General features: G+C 34.9%; 1 protein-coding gene across 1 annotated transcript in view; it reads left to right on the forward strand.

Annotated features, from left to right (window-relative positions):
- heca (headcase) overlaps positions 1–22,231 on the forward strand; it is a 65,437-nt gene extending 43,206 nt beyond the window's left edge. The window contains exons 3-6 of the mRNA XM_068345309.1: positions 10,309–10,497; positions 11,313–11,495; positions 18,532–18,735; positions 19,177–22,231. Coding sequence (XP_068201410.1) covers positions 10,309–10,497; positions 11,313–11,495; positions 18,532–18,690 — 531 coding nt within the window. The 3' untranslated portion in view covers positions 18,691–18,735; positions 19,177–22,231. The remainder of the gene's footprint in view (positions 1–10,308; positions 10,498–11,312; positions 11,496–18,531; positions 18,736–19,176) is intronic.
- The last annotated feature ends 229 nt before the right edge of the window (positions 22,232–22,460 follow it).

The following is a 22,460-nucleotide window of genomic DNA, read 5'->3' on the forward strand; positions in this document are numbered from 1 at the left end:
CACAATTTCAACACTAAAGTATACCTACACATCACTATGATAATTTCAGCACTAAAGTATACCTACACATCACTATCACAATTAATTTTAGCACTAAAGTATACCTACACAGTATCACAATTAATTTCAGCACTAAAGTATACCTACACATCACTATCACAATTAATTTCAGCACTAAAGTATACCTACACAGTATCACAATTTTAGCACTAAATTTCCACCACAGTTACACCAAACAAGTACACAAAAATGCAAACATGCGGCGTGGTAAAGAAAAAAAAGCAGCAGATGTTATAAATATTTTTGTATTCCTTTTTTTACTACGAAAGCCGTCTTAGTTTAGCAACAAGACATTATATAACAGGATGCGAAAAACAGTCTTACGGCGTGTATACCCAAGACGGGAAATACGTTAACGATATTTTATCCACAACTGTCACTGTAAGTTTGTGAGAAAAATCCCAGTCGCGCGATGCCCTTCTAGTCCTCACACGTTACCAGTTGATATATAGGCCAACAGGAAAGAGGAGAAAAAAAGAAAGAGAAGTACGTAAAAGGGAAGACCTGTTTCCCTGATCTTTCTTTCATTTGCTTTTTATTATCTCATTGTTGATCTCAAGGGTGTGATTTTAAGGATCCCTGAAGAGGTGGGGAAATGTAAGTGTGGTGTATTACTTTGTGGGGTCAATTATACACCTACTATGGGCCAAGGAATTTAAAAAAATAAAGAAAATGGTCAAGTATTTTTTAATGAAAAACAGGGAAAAATATGTATTTACTTCTTTGAATGGTAGATTTAGAAAAATGGTCAAGGATTTTTGAATGAAAAAACAGGGAAAAATATGTATTTGCTTCTTTGAATGGTATATTTACAATACAGGTTACATCCACTGAATACAGCCTGTAAATATTACAGGATTGCAATGCAAAACACAGCGGTAAGTGTAATAAAAGAATCTGTAACATGTAACCAGCATAGCGATAAAAAGTGAAAACAACACCATATGTAACGTTAGTACAAAGTAGATTACAGTATATGTTATGAAGAGTTATTATGTAACTTGCAGATGGTGTTAATAAACGCAGCGATATTCTATGTAATCTAGAGTAAGGGTTAAGAATTTAAAGGACGGAGATGGTGAATTTGGTGAAGGAGATGGAAAAGGAGATGGAAAAGATGATGATGATGATGATGGTGAGGAGAATGAGTAGTAGAAAGGGAAAGTAAAACTTATAGAGAAAGGTTATGCGTAGCGGTGCATGCTTCCAGGGAAAGTTGTAACTGTTGTTAGATTTTAAGGGTTTTTAAAAAAAGCTTGTATGGTGTTGTTTGGAAAAAAATGGTTATTAGATTTATGTTTTATGTAATTGCGGCTTATTCATACTAATTTATTGGATGGGATGAAGGTTAAGGTGCATGTTTTTAATGGTTTCCACTTTGTTCCTATGACTAAATATGACAACGCGATGTTTGTTATGTTAACTCCATATTACCATATTATTTATTGATAACTCTATAATATATATATGATGGTATTAATTATAAATAATTCTATCAGATATTTATATTTACCTAGATAACTGTAGTAGCTGTTTAAATTATGTAGTGACATTTTTAAATTATGATAGATTTACAGAGCATTTATAGACAAAAACCCATTTAGGTTAGGTTAAATTCACGTTATCAGTTGATAACACCATGTTAAATGGGCTAACTCCTTATTATTTAACAAATTCTCTAGGTAGTCTCAATCGTCCAGGAGCTTGTTAGAATGTTAGTTATATGAAAAGAGCCTTGAATATGAGGACGTACAATTTCTTATGATATAAATGTTGTCATTCCTCAATGATTGATTGATTATTATTATTATTGCTGTTATTATTATCATTACAATTATTATTATCATTGTTATTATTATTATTGTTATTATTACTATTATCATTATTATTATTATTATTATTACGTGTAACTTGGTGGCAGCCGGGAGCCACCATTTACGGAAACAGAATGGAAATAGGATCAAAGACTAACGGGTTGTTTTTACTCTCTCTCTCTCTCTCTCTCTCTCTCTCTCTCTCTCTCTCTCTCTCTCTCTCTCTCTCTCTCTCTCTCTCTCTCTCTCTCTCTCTCTACCTGGTTTAAAATCCATCCAAAAAAAAAAAAAAAAAAAAAATCCTCTTCCAGGCAAAAATACCAAAATCTCCCGAAATCCTCAACACGCCATATTCTTTACCCCTTGAAAACATCCTCTACTTCCGAAGCCTCAGTCGGGCCCTACACGATAATAACTTTGCCCCATCCTCATTAACCGTGGTAATAACTTCGCCTTAAAATAACTTACGAGAGGAGACCACCGTTGCTATTGTAATTTCTTCTCTATTTTTTAGGAGGGGCAAGAAAAATTTTTCCTTCTCTTTCCCCACTCTACAACGTGGAAGTCCGGTTCCTATTATTTTTCCATCCTGTTACCGTAATACGCTTGAGGAATTCTCCCTATATATATAATTATATATATTTTTTTATAAGATGTACCTGTCAATTTGTGGGGATTACTCTAGGCGTATATATATGGGATTGTTCGCTTGTTAGATTTTATTTTCCTTTTTTTTTTTGTCGTCAGGTTAAGTCAGATAGAGAGGATAGGTGGTTACTTGGCAGAAGGGTGAGATATTGTAAGTGTTTATTTGATAATGTATCCATTTCTCTCTCTCTCTCTCTCTCTCTCTCTCTCTCTCTCTCTCTCTCTCTCTCTCTCTCTCTCTCTCTCTCTCTCATACTTATTTCTAGCTACACCTAAAAATATTCATTGTAATTTACCCTCTCTCTCTCTCTCTCTCTCTCTCTCTCTCTCTCTCTCTCTCTCTCTCTCTCTCTCTATATTACTTATTTCTGCCTACACCTAGAAATATTCATTGTAACTTATCTCTCTCTCTCTCTCTCTCTCTCTCTCTCTCTCTCTCTCTCTCTCTCTCTCTCTCTCTCTCTCTCCATCATTAACGGATACATTATTAAATTACATACGCATAATACTATTAAAGGTAACAAACAGGAATTAAGTTATTCTCAATAACAAAACGACGACAATGAAATAAAGCACGCCGCGTTTCACGCGATCGACTTATGCTAAGTTCAAAGGCAAGACTATATTCATACATTTTACATTTTCATTTTTTTTTTAACTTTTTTTTCACTTTTTCAAGCGGAGAATTCCTCGGACATGCCCCCGCTAGTGGCAAGTGCGTGCGCGGATGCATAATGGTGCCCTCTCCAACAGGAGAAGCAGATGGCCACAGGAGAAACCACCAAAAAAAAAAAAGAAGAAAAAAAAAAAAAAAGGAAAGTGTGTGTGACATTCTGAGACGACCAAAGGATTGATGGTGTAAACCCAAGGGTGGAGTTTACCAGCTGTGATTTGCGATGGTGTTAAAACCCATGGTTTAGGGTTTATCGCCATCTTCCTCATGCGGCAGTCAGTCATACGATATATTTTCTTTTTTTTTCTTTTTTTTTAGTAATTTTTTTTTTATAATATACTCACACTAAGGGTATGACGTTATAACTAAGGTACCATTTGAATGTATTCCTATGAGTAAGTATGATTCGTCCATACATATAGTAATTGAACATTTTTTTTCATCTTCCTTTTTTATGAAGTTATAATTAATAGATTAGTTAGGACCATATTAGTGTTAGGGATTATTCATGTACTGACTTCAGGTTCAGGTTTTTTCAACTAAATATTCTAACTAGTTCCGACGATTGTTCCTTCTAGGCGAATATAAATCATATGGAGTTAGCTAACCGGCTGTGTGCGTATATTCTCTCTCTCTCTCTCTCTCTCTCTCTCTCTCTCTCTCTCTCTCTCTCTCTCTCTCTCTCTCTCTCTCTGTATTCTTCTTCTATCAACAGTGCCAAATACTTGGACCGCAAAACAAATGAAGATTTGGGAGCCGTTTGGACGTTCTTGTCTATACAATGTTATTGTTTTGTTTCCTTATTTGGTAATCTTATGATTTAAGTTGTATGTGGAATCTCTTGTCAAGGGGAAATGTGAAAAAAACTACATATTTACCCGTGTAAATGATCACCAGCAATTAATAACATAATTGTGAGATGCGCCTTGATGCATAGCGTAAGTATGTTAAACGGTTTTATTTTGCAGTATATAGTTTTTCTTATGTGTTTTGCATGCCATTTGTAATCCTTTGATGAATATGGAAATTAATCAGGAAATTAGGGAAATATCATTAGGAAAAAATTGGCTTGTCCCTCCTCGGAATTGAATCCATTACCGCAATCAATGCTTTACGAATCCGCAGGTATTTTTGGGGGTTTTCTGTTTTAATTTTTTATTTTTGTCGACTACTGCGATGAATACTGTGTTGCTTTCACTGAACAATAATCATGGTATGACCTTAAACAAATGATACTATGCATTAATTTCATAAAATTTTACTATGCATACATTCACCACTTATAAGCTTGTGTGTGTTTTTTTGCTTGTGAATGACACGTTTAGTATCTTAAAAAAAAGTTTTTGTTACTGCCATTAACAGCTGCTTGTCCTGATATGATCTTGCTCTTTTTTTTTTTTAGTTTTCTGTGTAGATAAAAAATAATGTACACGTTATCGTGGGTGATGGTACTGAAGTTGGTGGTTTATTTTTTATATCTATTACTTTGTGATGATGATGGTGGTGATGATGATGATGATGATGACTGCGGATTCGCTCTACACCCCCCGTGTGGGTGCTTTTTAACTCCGCGAATAATGTGTGATGTGGTGATGATCCCATCCCTGATGATGATGCTGATGATGATGATGCTTTCTATAGCTTTTTTTTGGTGATGATGATGATGATAATGATGATGATGGGGGTGAATGTCCCGCTCGTACTGACTGTGCGTGGTGAATGGCTCTTTTTTAATATTTATATGTACTGTACACAACATAGCTGACTAGTGGATGTCCTTTAAAAATAAAAAAAGTACTGTACTGCTGAGTTTCTAAATGTCATGATTTGGTTAGTTGTTTGTTTGTTTACTTTTTTCATTTCGGCGTTGGGTTATTAACTAGTAGAATTAAGAGTTTAGTGCTCTCATTTTCTGTTTTTTTTTAATTCCTTTTTTTAACATTCACCTCTCGTTTTATATCTCACATTTCTCTTACTCGTAGGTTTTCAGCTCACTTCCTCTCTCTCTCGGTTTTGTGGAAATGGCTTATTTCGAGGATGAGGACAAGCGGATTTTCAGTTCATTTAAAACTTCCATTGAAATGGAATATGAAATCAAGTGTATAGATATGTAGATATATGGATAGATAGATAGATAGGTAGATAGATATTTTATTTACCACAACCATACAATAATTTAAGAAAACTTGTAGTCCAAATTACAATACAGTATATGGATGCAATATATTTTTTTACAATTCTAATAATTTATACGGATTTATTTTATGTTATTTAGCTTTAGTATTTATTGGAATTTTATTTTTTTACAACTGTTTTTCAATTTTGGAATGAGCCAGTCTCCCCCGCATTGCTCACCATCACCGCAATCTTAGTGCAAATCTGTGCGGCGTATCCTTTGCTTCCCAATCCTTCGCCATATCCTTTTTCTCGACCCGGAATCCTTTCCTTCGCTGGGGACACTCCTACCTCCCTCCCACACAAACCGCCCACTTCTGGAGCTTGCCTGTGCCTGCTGAAATCAGCAATGCTGATGTCAGCAGGGGGCGTGGCCAGCGCTTCAGAGGTGTGTCTGAAAGCAAATCAGTCACAGACATGCAGGTTTGGAGAGGGGGGGGGGGGGTAGGGGGGAACCATGGCGAAAATTTTCCTACCCCCTCAAAACTGACGTCCATGGAACACAGATTTGCTTCGCCCCCCCGCTGGGGCTTCACGCGCGGTGTCACAGGCACGATCAAGCCTTTTCCTTCAGAAAAGTTGCTTGCCAACGAAAGTGTGAGAGCGAGAAAGACTACTACTACTACTACTACTACCTACTACTACTACTACTACTACTACTACTATGCGATCTACAGCTACCACTACCACAACGACACACCAGGCTCCTTTTCAGTGGACCACAGAATGCCTCCTAAGATGAAGCTGAAGATGATGGCGAGGAGTGTGGTGACTCTACCAAAGTCATCACTAGCTGACCTCTTTCCCTTCACCTATAAACTCCCAAAACCCCTTCCCACCTTCCTTGCTGGCTATGCCCTTGTACCCCTTCCTTTTGTTTTTTACAGGTATTTTCATTTATTTTATATACTGAACTCATTAACGTAACGATTGAGGTAGGGAAAGGTCTTTGCGGAAATGGAAGCGATGTGGGAAGCAACCTGAGCTCATTTCGAATTGCTTATAACGGAGATGGGCTTGTGTGGAAAAAATGTACAAGAGGGTTTCTTTAACTTAATTTCAAATTTGCATAAGAAAATTAAACATTTAAACAGTTAGGAAGTGTCTGGTCAAAAGAGTAATGTCACAGTTATCACTGCGCAAATAGGTAGAGCGAAGGTAACTCGAAGAGAAAATGTGCTTCAAGGACTCCAGTCATGCTGCATTTGTCACCGTAATCTAAACGAACGAATCTCGATATCCTTATGGAACATCCTTATCCCTGTCATCTTCAGAAAGATTCATTTGGTGGATTATTTCCATTTTTTTTTTTTATTTTAGTTCAGTAGTTTTAGTCCATTTAGTGATATCTTTGATGTAGCATTTAAAAAAGGGGAGAGAAATATTTAAATAAAACTCCCAATGACACATCCACCTCATCACTTCTCACCGAGGTTGGAAATCCAGAGTTACTCTAAGAGACGATGACACATCCTTCCACCTCCTCCACCCCTTAACCTTGAAACCTCACTTCCCACAACCTCAGAGCTCAGTCAAGCACCAACATTATGACTCGAGCTCCTCCCAAACCCCCAGCTCCCTCCCCTAAAAGAGAGCTGTTTCCTCTTCCCCAAAGTGAGCTCTTGATAAGAATGACACAGTCCAAGCGATAATAATGAAAAAAGAATGAATCAACTGATCATATTTAATACAGAGAGTTGTTGATGAAAGCAAGTTTGAATGACTGTACGAGATGCTGGAAGTTGTTGATACAAGAGCTCACATCTCATTATATATTATAAGGTTTAATAACAAGAGATTCGTTCATCTGCCCCCGTGTGGCATTCCGCGAACAACCTGAAAGATGCTATAAGAGGAACCTCACACCAGCAGCCAGCAGCCAGCAGCCAGCAGCACTCTCTTTCTCTCTCTTTCAGTGTTTTAAACATCTGTGCCTGTAACAACTCCCACCGTATGTGAGAGTCGCTATAGGGACGGGCATAGTTCTTGTGGAATTCTCGAGATATATATTTTTTTTAATATGTATGTGTGTATTTTTTTCAGTGGCATTAACTGTACCTTTTTTAAGCAGTGGTACAGATTATGAACAATCTTTCAGTGGTGTTGACTTATATTTGTATTTGGCTGAGTCAACAAAACATGCCCTGCATTCCTCAAGAAATCTTAATATTTTTTAATTCTATTAATTCTCACGTCTTATATCTTCTGTCTTTTTAGTATTATTGAACTTTTACGGAAACAAAACAGCGACTGGATGATCCTTAGCAGGTTTCCTTAGAGTTTTGAAAATAGGGCGTCGACCAAACACTTTAGAAATATGTTTTCTAAACTCCATTTTTTTAATGGGGCGCATTTGCACTGATTTGCAGCGGTGCTCTTTTAGCTCGAAAAAGTTTCCTGCTATCTAATTGGTTAGAAATATCTAGTCCAATCAATCAGCGATCATGAAACTTTTCCAAGCTAAAAGCGCACCCCTACCAGCCGGTGTAAATCTGCCTCACTAAAAAGAATTGACTATAGTGGTAATAGACTTAAGATATTTCAGAAGAAAAACAAAATAGGCGAAAAAAAAAATTAATAATAATAAATATCACAGCAAAATCTGCCTGTTTCCCCAATTTTTGCCCCCATTACCGTAATTTTGTTTGGCGAATCTTATGAAATCTTCAGAGTTCCTCTGGAGGTATTTCAATCCTTTTTCCAAAATCCTTATCACCCTTCCCCCCCCCCCCAATTTCCTTTCCTTATCCTACCTACTTGTGATGCACCTCCCTACGGCTAATTCTCTATTCAAATGTAATCTATTCAAATATAAATCAACCCGTTCCTCTGTCATATAAGAGGTGGGGTTCTGCATGGAAAGTTTATCCTTCCCGTCATTGTAAACTTCCTTTTACAATATTCTATCTTCTCACTCATTACGAAGATGTCTTGCTAACTAAAGTGTTTAAATGCAGGAGAAAAAACTATAAGTATAAAAGAGCCGTAGGGTATAAGGACTTCTAATCTTAATCCTCCTCTGGCTAGTAACTTCTTTCTAGCTTGAAATGCCTTGGAGTTCATGTATAATAATGATAACAACATCATGAAGAATATCTTAAAGAGTAAACATCATTAGTAAACTACTAATACGATCAGCAAGAATGATAATAATAGAGTAACACTTAACTTGCATTAAAAGATATCCCTATTACTAATAAACTAAAATTTAACAACTGGAATAATAACAAGAGTGACATTTAGATTGATAGTATTAATAGTAGTAGCACTAATAATAATAATAATAATAATAATAATCACAATAATAATAATAATAATAATAATAATAATAATCACAATAATAATAAAAATAATAATAATAATAATAATGAAAAGTCCTTAGGTGCCACAAACAATCCTTCTGTAATGGGAAATCAAGATTCGCCAGTCCCCCGCTTGGGCAAACCGCGAGTATTATCATACTGTTCAACACCAGCGATAACTAGAGTGCTCAGCGATTAATGATCTTTGATGATGACATAAGAAGTAAGATGATGTCTATGGGATACATATTATATATATATATTTTTTATATTTCTCTTTATCACTTTTTTTTTTTTAATTTCTCTGACTTTTTCCTTCTACTCCTCAACCTGTAACCCCAGGTCCTATGTCCCCAATTCTTCTAACCCTATACTATACCTTTTCTTTTTTCTAGGGCGATTATATTTTTTACGGAAATGGAACGAAGGTTGGATGGTCTCAGGCAGATTTGAGCTCATCTCCCGAATGGGATGCTGTTGATTTTTTTAGGAATACCATTTAACAGACGAATATAGGAATATAAGGCAATATATAAATAATACAATAATGCTTGATTGTGGTATTAGTGTATTGTCAATGCAAAAACCAATGTATTTATATTTATAAATAGCATATACCTTCGTTGTCGATGGCGTAATACTAGCGAGAACACAATAGCTTAAGCATGCATATACGTAATGCGCATTTTATTGATTTTTATGTATAAGTTGCTATCCTATGCATCTCTGTATTAAGTGTTATGGGAAATATTTGGCGGAGCTCAGCGTAGAAAAAAAAAAATTATTTATTAGATGGATTTATTATGACTTAATTTCTGGATGATTTCTATATTTGTAGTTAGGAATCTCTCTGGAGTCGATATTACAATACACTTCTTTAAGCAAAGTGTTTGTTTTCATGTCTCACCGTAAAAGTTATGTCTTTTACAAAAAAGGTTTTCCTTTTGATGGTATGATTGTTGTCTCTAGAAATAGATTTTCTAAAGATAATAGTTAGTTAACAGATATGTCCACCAAGGTGACCACTGTTAGCATGGAATTTCCTTTATTTTCTAACCAGGTTTACGGGAAATTTATGTCCGAAAAGATGCAAATTTTTCTGATGTTTGTTTAAAGAGTTGGGAGGTAATTAGATCGGTTAACGTCACCCACGCATTTTCCTAAAGATGGGTTCCCCAACTAAAGGTCAACAAGTAAGACTTAACTCACATATACCCCAATAATATAAGAACGAAAAAGGTTTTAAAATATTCCCCACATGGCATGGGTTATATGAGGATATTTTTCCTTCTAAATGTACTTTGTAATTTAATAAGCTGCTTCTGCTAGTTAGTAATGAATAATATATAGTATATATTGTGTATGTATGAGGGAGTGAATGAATATAAATCAATTTATATACAAACATATGTTTTTTGTCAAAATTACTCAACATATTTTACCCCCTTTTATTGCCTGGCTTGGCCGCAAAAGGCCAAGTCAACCCAAGAGTCGGTTGGTCCAGTGTAAAAAAGATATTTCCAATTTGAGAAAAAGACCGACGAGTCTTGTAATGCCTTTTTTTAAGACGTAATGGCTCAAAGAAAAACCTTAAGACTTGCGTTTGCTCCTTTGGCGTCTCCTTACTCTCCCCCAGATGGAAGATGATGGTCTACACGGCAATGACGACACCAGATGCTTCATCCTGTCGACGTTAGCGGGTCAGAGGTCATCCCGGACGGCGTGTGTGTTATGCCATCAGGCACTCCTAGTTTTCGACAGGTACCCTCTCCTCGACGGGACATTCTTCCTCACACCTATCCAGCATGCCAAATCTGCCATACCCGTAAGTGAAGCTTATGTTTGGCCCTTCTTGTGTGATATAATATCAGATCGAATAGATGTGATAGGACAGATCTCAGTCAATGAAATTTCACTTTCAAGAAAAGGCCTTTCAATTGGCGGTTTTTGTTGGCACGTCAATATAGTCTAATCAATCTATTAAATTCCAGTTTCCTTAAAATAATTACTAATTAGTAGTATTCCAGTCAGATAGATTGATTACTTTTACCAATCCAATAACAAATTGTAACTACATAGATAGCTTTTAATGTTCTTATGCCTATATGAACAGTCGCCATTAAGTTAATCTTTTCATATCAATCTAACTAGAATATCTTTTTAAAATAGAAAATCCCTTAATTGTACCTCAACTAAAACTTCGCCATAGACTTGGCCCTACTAAAGACTTCCAACTTCTGATTAACGTCGAAAGCCGGGTTAACACGGTCGAACGGTTCGTCAAACCCGGTTGTCGAGCCTGCTTGTCAAAGGGTTCGAAGAGGTGGAGTCAGCCACAAAGGCATTAGGTTTGTGGACAATGAAGCCCCTCCCATAAAAATCAAGTGAGGACAGACTTTCTTCGAACCGTTCGACGAGCGTGTTCGACAACCGGGTTTGATGAACGGTTCGACCGTGAAAACCCCGCTTAAAGACGGTCATCGGAAGGTGGAAGTCTTTAGTAGGGTCAAGTATATTGGCAAAGTTTTAAATAAGGTGTAGTTCACACGTTCGAACATCACCTCAAACGCTTCGACCGTCTAATCCCGCCTTTAGCTAACGCCCTTTTACAATCCTTCTGCCTCTCTCCCCTCCCTACAGGTTCGAGTGGAGGGCCGACAGCAGTACTTGGCGGCCGTGTGCATGGGATGCCTGGAGGGATGGTCAGTCAACCTTCGGTGTGCGTTCTGCAACGCCCGATGGGACGGCTCCGCCCTCATCCTGGGCACCATGTATTCCTTCGATATCTTCGCCGCCATGCCCTGCTGCGAAAGCCGGTTAAAAGTAAGCAACAAAAGTCACATTTTGTTATTATTTTTAATCGGATGTCATCCGCCCGGTATTCTCGTCTTTGTCCTCGTGCTTGTTCTTATCTTCAAGCGTCATGGTTCGTATCCATAAAGAGTATTCCTTGACTGTGGCAATTCATATTCTCTCTCTCTCTCTCTCTCCTCTCTCTCTCTCTCTCTCTCTCTCTCTCTCTCTCTCTCTCTCTCTCTCTCTCTCTCTCTCTATAAGTTACGTCTTCCTTACTTTGACTTATCCCTTTTGAAACATCGTGTATTACTTATTTCTGATTTGATTTAAAGTATTTCAATCGATTCCGGGAGAAATTGCCAATGAAGTCTCTCTCTCTCTCTCTCTCTCTCTCTCTCTCTCTCTCTCTCTCTCTCTCTCTCTCTCATATTTTGGTATGTTATTTTGGGTCTGAATTGTCTACGCATGCACTTCGACATTAATGGCAATTATATGCACGTCAACATTAATTCCTCATACCTATATATATATATATATATATATATATATATATATATATATATATATATATATATATATATATATATATATATATATATGGACAGTGAAAATTAATCTTTAAAACTTGAAATCAACCCGCAATTCTTTTTATATAAATGTAATTATTTTGTGTGGTATAATTCTAATGACTTCTAAATCTATGTACGGCGAAATCTAATCTTTTAACCTTGACATCAATCAACAATTCATTTGATCTGAATTTAATTATTATGCGTCGGTATGATTTTGGTGGCTTTTAAATCTATGGACGGTGAAATCAAATCTTTTAACTTGAAATTAATCGGTAATTCTTTTGATTTAAAGTGAATTCAGTTTCGTTGGTATAATTCTAAAGGCTTTTTAAATCTATGAACGGAAAAATCTAATCGATTTACCTTGAATTCAATCCGCAATTCACTTGATTTAAATTTACTTTTCCGTATGAATGACGTGGAAAATCATTCAGGTTTCTTTCTTCGGTATTTGCTTTTTTTTTTTCCTTAGGATCGATTCAGAAACCTAAATCTATGAACGGAGAAATCTAATCTATTTACCTTGAATTCAATCCGCAATTCACTTGATTTAAATTTACTTTTCCGTATGAATTACGTGGAAAATCATTCAGGTTTCTTTCTTCGGTATTTGCTTATTTTTTCTTAGGATCAATTCAGAAACCAATCACCCAGAGCCTTTGGCTCACACGTATGAAAACTTGTCACCCTGTTCTAAATCCTCGAGGCTTTTGGCGCCTCCTTATCTCTCACTGCCACCATTGTGTAAAGAGGACTAGATTCTTCAACCAGAGAGAGAGAGAGAGAGAGAGAGAGAGAGAGAGAGAGAGAGAGAGAGAGAGAGAGAGAGAGAGAGAGAGAGAAAGGGGGGGGGGAGTATAGGTTAGGCTGTAATGAAATCGTGATACCAATCATATACAGAGTTAACTCGATTGCCAAATACTTTATAAGCTGGAGATGTTAATTCCTTTTTTACATTGTGTTCATGAATATAAAGTTAAAGGGCAAGTGTGCATATACTGTATGTGTGTATATATATATATATATATATATATATATATATATATATATATATATATATATATATATACATACATACATACATACATACATATATATATATATATATATGTATAGATATATATATATATATATGTATAGATATATATATATATGTATATATATATATATATATATATATATATATATATATATATATATATATATATATATATATATATACACACGCATACCCACACAGATAGATAGACACTAGATTTTCCATTTTTAAAGTCGAGCTTCCCTTTTTTTCTTATTCGGATGGGTTATCAGGAAGTGTAAATATCCTAGCGACCGAGCAAAAGGTTTATAAAAAAGAATTTGTTCGTATTTTAGTTGCCATACTGTGTATATCAAGCTAGATTTCTATCATGGCCTCAGGTAGAGAGAGAGAGAGAGAGAGAGAGAGAGAGAGAGAGAGAGAGAGAGAGAGAGAGAGATAGCTTTTATCTTTGTATCACAGAGTAACCCGGAACATAAACTATACATAACAACGCCCAGTTACAAAATTAAAGTTACCATGACCATTTTGGGTTATTATTTTTAAATACCTCTAAAATTATAATGATTTCCTTCATACTTTTATTGGCATAAATTCACGTATTCAGATTAAAAATATACAAGTTTGCATTACTTTAAGTCGATCAAGCAGTGAAATTAAGCAACGAGGGAGGGGGGTCTAAGCAGTATTTCTATGTTGTCATTGACAACTATGAAATGTCATGGCATCCGTTGATATATATATATATATATATATATATATATATATATATATATATATATATATATATATATATATAGTATCGATCGATCGATAGATGAATAGATATTTAGATATAAATAAATATATACATAGTATATATATATATATATATATATATATATATATATATATCTCGATCTATATATACTATATATATATATATATATGTATATGTTTATTTATTTATTTATATCTATCTATCTATTCATCTATCTATCGATCTATATATACTGAATATATATATATATATATATATATATATATATATATATATATATATATATATATATATATTGTATATAAACACAAATACATACACATTAATGTATGTGTATGACATGACTGGTAAAATAATTGTGTTTTCGTTATTACTGCCACCCATCATTTTGTATTCTCCACCGTGAACTTTTATTCCTTTTCAGTTCCTTAATTGTCTTTCCCCTGCCATTGTCCTTTCCCCTTCCCACGCTTCTGCCCCTCCCCCCTTCTTTCTGCGATCTTTCACAGCGCCCCCCTTCCCCCCTTAAAACTCCTTCCCTCTGGCCAGTAAGTGCGCAGGCCTGCAACTTGCAGATCAATATGAGCAGAACCACACATGCAATGTGTGTTGGGTGGTCAGTGACCCAAGACTCGGCGGGGGCTCGGGCAGATATGCAGTTATTTATATTGGCCGTCATATTCCATAGTTTGCATCTAGTCAGCAGCGTTTAATCCTTCCTTATTCTCGTTTTACTTCCTTCCTTATTCTCCTTTCACTTCCTTATTCTCGTATTACTTCCTTCCTTATTCTCGTTTGACTTCCTTCCTTATTCTCGTTTTACTTCCTTCCTTATTCTCGTATTACTTCCTTCCTTATTCTCCTTTTACTTCCTTCCTTATTCTCGTATTACATCCTTATTCTCCTTTTACTTCCATTCTTATTCTCGTTTTACTTCCTTCCTTATTCTCCTTTACTTCCATCCTTATTCTCTTTTTACTTCCTTCCTTATTCTCGTTTTACTTCCAACCTTATTCTCCTTTTACTTCCACCCTTATTCTCCTTGTACTTCCTTCCTTATTCTCCTTTTACTTAACATTTTTACCGGTTATATATTTTAGTTTATAGTTTTGATGTTTCCCTTTGATGATCAATGGCTCTTCATCAGAATGCAGTTCGTTCGAACAGGACAGGTAGATTCCAATCGGGTTAATTATGACGATTAATACTCGACTTGCAAAGTGAACCTATGTGCGTGCACATGAAAATTTGCATTAAAAAACCGGTAAAAGCCTAGTTAAATTTATTCCAGGATTTTTACAGTTTTAAAAACGGATATATTGAGCGTAATGGAGTGATATTACGGTCACCAACCCGTAAAAGATAATAAGAAAGTATGGTAAAAATTACGGTCGTCTATATTTAATGAAATACGGCTGCGAACAGATTTTTACGGAGAATTTCCGATTAAAATTTTACGTTTTTTTTTAAGAGTGTAGCAATATATTCAATATGTAAATCTAAATGCAATATATTCTTGCACATAATATTCAAACACAAAAATCAAACACTGGAGATTCATCCCGGCTTCAGCGACTACAGTATTGTAGGGACAAAGACCACTATGTTGATTCTTCTCCAGAGTCATCTCATTTTTAATCACAGCCACAAGTATCTTTGAACTGCTGAATCGTAGATGAAAACCGTGTGGTAAACTTGTTAAATATTACTTGCTTTATACAACTACACAGAAAACTCGTTAGGATAAATTAAACCCCTTACCCCTATCTTACATGAACTCCTGCTCTTCCTTTCCAAGACGTTTTTTACACCATCTACCAAACTATTTATATAGCTTCCTTTCCTCTTACATCAAGTCACCAATCTATTATCGTCCATTCTTTACTATCACCAAACAACCTCAAACTACTCTAATCAAATCTTAATGTTGATGTATTTACTTCCCCAAGTCAATTCATCTTCCACCTCATCCACTCAACAAACAGTTTACTTCAACAATTTCTAGCTTTTATTGTCATATTAAACACCCACACTTCACATTCATAAAGACAAGTTGGCACAGAACAATTCCTTCATTTATTACCTCTAGGCGTCTCCCAATAATTCAAGTCTTTCTAATTTCTTATTAACATAATCCTGCTGCTTTTCTTGCTTCAGATATTCGTGACTCAATTCATCTCTTACTTTACAATCCATCACATTTACTACAAAATATTTATATGAAACACCACAAGCATTCTTTCAATATCCATGTTAAAATTAATTGGTTCCTCTACCATGTTCCCATTTAACCTCGTAACAATGATTCTTGCTTAATTTACTCTCTCCTTTCTTCTCTTACTAACTTTCAATCGGCTTTCACAGTTTCTGTTGATTCTCTTTATTAAAGTTTAGTTTATATATAAAATATTTATTTTAATGTTACTGTTCTTAAAATATTCAATTTTAATTACTTCTTATTTCCTTGTTTCCTTTCCTCACTGGGCTATTTTCCCTGTTGGAGCCCCTGGGCTTATAGCATCCTCCTTTTCCAACAAGGGTTGTAGCTTGACAAGTAGTAGTAGTAATAATAATAATAATAATATTAATAATAATAATAATAATAATAATAATAATGATAATGATATCCTTAATAAGCACATCACTGTATAATTTCATCTGAAAATGTAGTCCATTCTATACTGAATTTACATCTCATTCTTATCCCTCAACATTGCAAACACACAGTCATTGTCCTTTTTGAACTCTCACTACATCACTCCATGCTACCAGCCACAGGCTTTGTCTCCATCATAACATCTTTTAATAGCTCTCATCAAACTTATACCATGGGCTCTAAACTTCTTGCCCATTGCATCCTTCCCAATAATGATCATTAGCTTTATCTACGTTATTATTAACTTTTTTCTATCTTAATATTATTTTTTAAAGTTGATGTATACTGCATATAGTTCGTTCCTTTTACTACTAACACAAACTTATCAAAAAACATTTGATCCAACAACGCTTTTATTTGTCTATAAACATATTCTTCTTTTCTGATTAACCTTTTGTTTACATCTTTTTCTTGTTCAAACAAAATCCTACAACCCATCATCTCGGGTATATAAAATTACTGTATATCCCTATAATTATTTATGGTTGTCTTAACGTTTATACATAATCACTTAGTTCTGGGATTTCTACAAACCAAGCACGTTTGAATTCTATATATATGCATAGTGATATACATATATATATATATATATATATATATATATATATATATATATATATATATATATATATATATACATATATACTTACATAAATGCACACAAATATTGAAAATAAATACTTGATTTGTATCAAATCCAGAACAATTCCAAAAATCAAAAACACATGGTTGATTTGTGTCAATTCTAAAATCAATACAAACATTAAAACCACTTGCCTTGTATCAAATCTAGAACCAATACAAAGATTAAAAACACATGCTTGATTTGTGTAAATTCAATAATCAATAAACATTAAAAACACAGACATGCATGATTTCTATCAAATCCACAACCAATACACTTTACGGTTATTTCTACACCAAGAAACAACCCGAAGTCACAATCGGTTGTGACCTCAATTCAGGTTATGTTTCCAGCAATCAAGAATTTACTCCATCGAACCAGGAAAAAAAAATTAAAACGAAGTCCAGGAAATACAGAAAGAGAAGGGGTGGGAGAATTAAAATGGGAGGGGCGTCAATACACCTCTCTCTCTCTCTCTCTCTCTCTCTCTCTCTCTCTCTCTCTCTCTCTCTCTCTCGTGGCGACGACCTGGCGTGACCTTTCCTGGGTATTGATCGGGGGGCGTCCGGGTCACTTAATGACCTTATAAAGGAGGACGGGCGTATTCCCGTGGACAACCAGGAAGTCGTTGCTCGCATCATCCTTTGTTCTTTCCCGATCGGGGCTTCGTGTTTGTTCCCTTTAAAGCAGGAATTTTAGCTTTTGTATTACATGAGCTTTTTTTTTTATTGGTCGTAACAGGTCTGGTGAAGATTATTTGGTTCGCTTTTCGTAAGAGGGAAAGCGCGTTGTGTTTATGAATGTGACAGTGACGTGTGTGGGTCATGAAGTCGATTTTGATAGTTGTGTTACATGGAATTTTATTATAATGCAGTTATAATATACAAAGTATATATATATATATATATATATATATATATATATATATATATATATATATATATATACACATAATATACAGGGTATATAATATATATATATATATATATATATATATATATATATATATATATATATATATATATATATTTACACACATAATATAGTGTACATATATATATATATATATATATATATATATATATATATATATATATATACACGCATAATATACAGTGTATATATATATATATATATATATATATATATATATATATATATATATATATATCTATGTGAACATAATTTTTTCTGTTAATCATTGATTAGTTCATCTTTAATTATGCATAAAACAACAGAGACTTAAACAAAAAAATCCAGTTCGTATCAATTTCAACTAACATTTGCTACATTTAAGGACCTAAACAAACTTAGAACACCCAACATAAATAGACTTTTAAGCTCTCCCATATTTCTACAAATTACTCATCACTAAACCCCCCCTTTCTCTCTCTTGCTTTCTCCCCTACAGTGCAGCAAATGTGAAGCCATTGTAATTCCCCCCGACCAGAGACTTAGTTTCTTCAGCGACTACAGCAGAACTCACGCCTGCCCCTCTTGTGGTCACGTGGACCATCACTTCGTCAAGCCCCTCAGCTCCTTCTTCAGAGAAGACAAACATTTGTGGTAGTCTATTGCATCTGATGTCGCTCCAGGGATGACCCCGCACAACACGGTAATTCAGTCATTAAGATTTTTTTTGTGTGTTATATATCAATATATTAGATATATATATTATATATATACAGTATATATATACAGTATATATATTATATATATATACAGTATATATATACAGTATATATATATATATATATATATATATATATATATATATATATATATATATATATATAATATATATATATATATATATATATATATATATATATATATATACATACATGCTCAAAGAATTTTGGATGACAATTCATAATCAAATATTTATGAAAGATGCTTGTTTTTTAATCGAGAAACGTGTTACAAACAATTCAAGATATATATATATATATATATATATATATATATATATATATATATATATATATATATATATATATATATAGTGCATAAATATTTAATAACGAATTCTTCTTCTTCTCTCCTCTTTGAATAGGGCCTACAATGAGTGATATCAACCCCGAAGAATACCTCTTCCCTCAAGGACACCATCGGAGAACAGTGTGTATAATGAACTTTCTTGTCTTGTCTAGTGGCACTTATGTCATCAGAGATGAAACCTTTAAAAAAATGAACAAAAGGCAGTTGTTGGGACATGAGGTGACCGGGAGACAATTGGTTGTTGTTGTTGTTCTTGCTGAGGATGAAAATGTCGGACTAATTTTTTGGGGAAAGTTTTTTTCCCCTCACATAGAAGCTCACCACCGCCACGTTCGTCTTTACACTTGGGACCACTTGCCAGATGGACATCAGAATGGGAAAAAACAAATATTTATCTTTCCTTTCATACATTACTAAACAAGATCAGGACCATTGGAAAAAATGATCTCGAAAAGTCATAAAATTCAAGCAGACTCGAAAATATTTCTTCTAAACGAACCATCAACAAAAGACAGTGTGCAACAAAAACATTTAACCATTTACTGGATTGTTGAAACTGAGTTGGAAGTAATACATCTATGGTTAACAAAAAAAAAAAAGAGAGAGAAAGAGAAAGCGAGAGAGAGATACGAGAGACGGTTGTTCATTTTGTTTTTAAATGTATTTGGTCTTATATACCTGAAGTTAACGGGAAGTCGTTAGTGCAAGTGGTTCAGAGACCTTTGTCGTAGGTTACCATTTTGTATGCTCTTTCGAAGTAGTCCAGTCACGGTTGTCTGACAGGGGAAACGTTGAAGACATTGCAAACCAAAAAAAAAAAAAAACTTAACCATATGGACCAAGAAAGAAGTTTTTTAATTTTTTTGCAGTTCACCAGAAAACTGTGAGCCGATGTAAATATATAGAGATTAGTTGTATGCTAATTGTGTGATCTATTGTGCTGTCTACAACTTTACTCCGTAAGTCTGAATTTCGATGTTTCATCTTAGAAATAGTCAAAGATTCCTTGCTGAACATAGAGAAAAAGTTAAAACAAACTCAAACCCGTTTGCAATTCACCAGAACACTTGAGAAAGATGATGATGTTGACCGCTGTGTGCATGGAAACGATTGGTGAAGCCTGAGCAAATGGGGAAACTGAAAAGACTTTTTTTTACATACTGTAGTGTGGAAGAAAAATGAGGGACATGAAGTGAGATAGTTGATAAGAAAATTTGCAATTGCATCAAATAAAATCTGGACGTGGACAAGAGAAATAAAGACCATTTTTCTTTAAAAAAAATTGACAATTGTTTTTCACTACTACGTAATGGCCTTTTCGTGTAAATATAAACTATATACAAATTAGATTTTACCTATCAGGAAAAAGTATTTTGAAAGTAAATTCTAAAAAAAGAGTAGTACAAGAAATAGTATTGTCGAAGTGAAATAGTGGGACAGCAGCAGACTGACAGGAGGTTAGATGGAACATGAAAACAGACTTGAAAAGGGTTAGTGCTCAAGTGGGGCTAGAGATTGGAAGTCTGTCAGACGGACTCTGAGGCCGATGTGAAAAGGGCTTTTGGCCTGAAGGCACAGGAGACAGGAGGAGGAATGCATCATCAAGGAAGGAGCGCGTCACGGAAGCAGCAGGATGAGGATGAGGATGATGATGATGATGATTGTTGGCAGGATCAGTTCCTCTGGGTGGGATTGGCACAATAGCTCGCTGTTGGTTTTGCTGTGGCCACTGGACCGTTCCAGACCGACTGGTGGCCTTTGGTCAGCCCCTGGGTTTTGCGTTAAGGTCATCTCGGCTGGAAGCTGATGATAGCAGTAACCTCACGGAGGGGAAAATGCCTGTAAGTTAGTTCAATGTGCACTCTTTTCTTTGTACTGTAGCTCCTTCATGGAAATAACATTTTCCATACAATGACAGTGAATAGCTATGCTTGTGTGTAGGGATGATGATAAGCAACTTTTTAAGAGAAACTCTACGTATTGAATGTGTTAAGGTACATTTTTTTACTTGTAGCTTTATCATGTATAGTGTGGATGATTCTGTTTCCTACCTCTTGACCTTACATTGTAAATGAAGATATTTTTAAGGCCAGGTCTACTGATGAAAGTCCCTTACATTTGTTACCGTTATCAGCGATCTTTTCTTATTTATTTTCGCATTATCTTTTTTTTATAATTCATTTTTACGGATCAAAAAACAAAGCAAAATTATTGTGCTCCGTGTAAATTACGGCGACCTATGCCTTCAGTGACTAAACCCATTTTTGAAATCAGTACAAGAGGTACCCGTCTCAGAAGCATTCACACACTGGCTTCCGAACTTGCAGAGGAGCTGGGATCGTGGCCCAAGAAGTCGGGTAAGGATAACTTGTCAGTCAGAAATCGTATATTTATATGTATGCCCATCATGTCTTGTTACAATATTGATAATCCAACCATCCAAATCGTTACGGTATGTTTATGTATAATTATACACTTTTTTTAAAACGAAGATCTTCCGAGTAAGTTTTATGTGCGAAATTTAGTGTTCTCTTTATTGTTTATGAATTTTCATGAATTTTTCAACTATTTCTAAGTATCCTTGCATTATTTTTATCACTACCTCTGGTAGTTTTTCGTGTTTTTCCGATAAAAATTCTACCTAAAGATAACGTTTGATTTTTCAGCAGCAGAAATTATTTTTTTGAAAACCAGATATAAGACATCAACCTGAAATACCACCACGAATATCATATTTTTTTTCTTGTGTGTCAGGGACTAACGTTTCTAATATTCCAGTAAGATTCCCCAGTGAAAAAATAGTCGATCCAACTGCGTTTATTTTTGGTTGTAAACGATTTCTTACTTTCAGTAACATGTGCTCAATGACATGGGACTTGTGCAGATACCCCACCCCACCGTTTTTACTGAATCACATCCCCATTTTCACATTTTTTTTTTTTTTAATAAATTTTGACTGGAAGACCCCTTGCAATCTTGCTTCTTTGGCACGGCCTCGGCGGCCATTGTGTGCACAGCTAGGATTAAGCTATTTGGGACCTGATTAATAAAAAAAAACCATGTGACCAACCTCAATGACTGTACTATAGACGCTTGATCTTTTCCTGATTTGTATTTTCTGGTGTAAAGAGTTCTGTGAAGCCTGTGACACAGGCGGTTGGAGGCTGAAATTGGCTTGTATAACGTTCGTTGTCTTGGCAAAGTGCAGTGTTGAAATTGTTACGGAAATGGAAACTGGAAATTATCTAGAATTAAATTTTGATTAAAGGTTGGTGGATAACCACCGAGTGTGAGGACTTTATTTTAAAAAAGGTTACAGTGATTAAAAGATATTGTTAC

Source organism: Palaemon carinicauda, chromosome 21 (genome assembly GCF_036898095.1).
Source record: "Palaemon carinicauda isolate YSFRI2023 chromosome 21, ASM3689809v2, whole genome shotgun sequence".
Classification (NCBI taxonomy): Eukaryota; Metazoa; Arthropoda; class Malacostraca; order Decapoda; family Palaemonidae; genus Palaemon; species Palaemon carinicauda.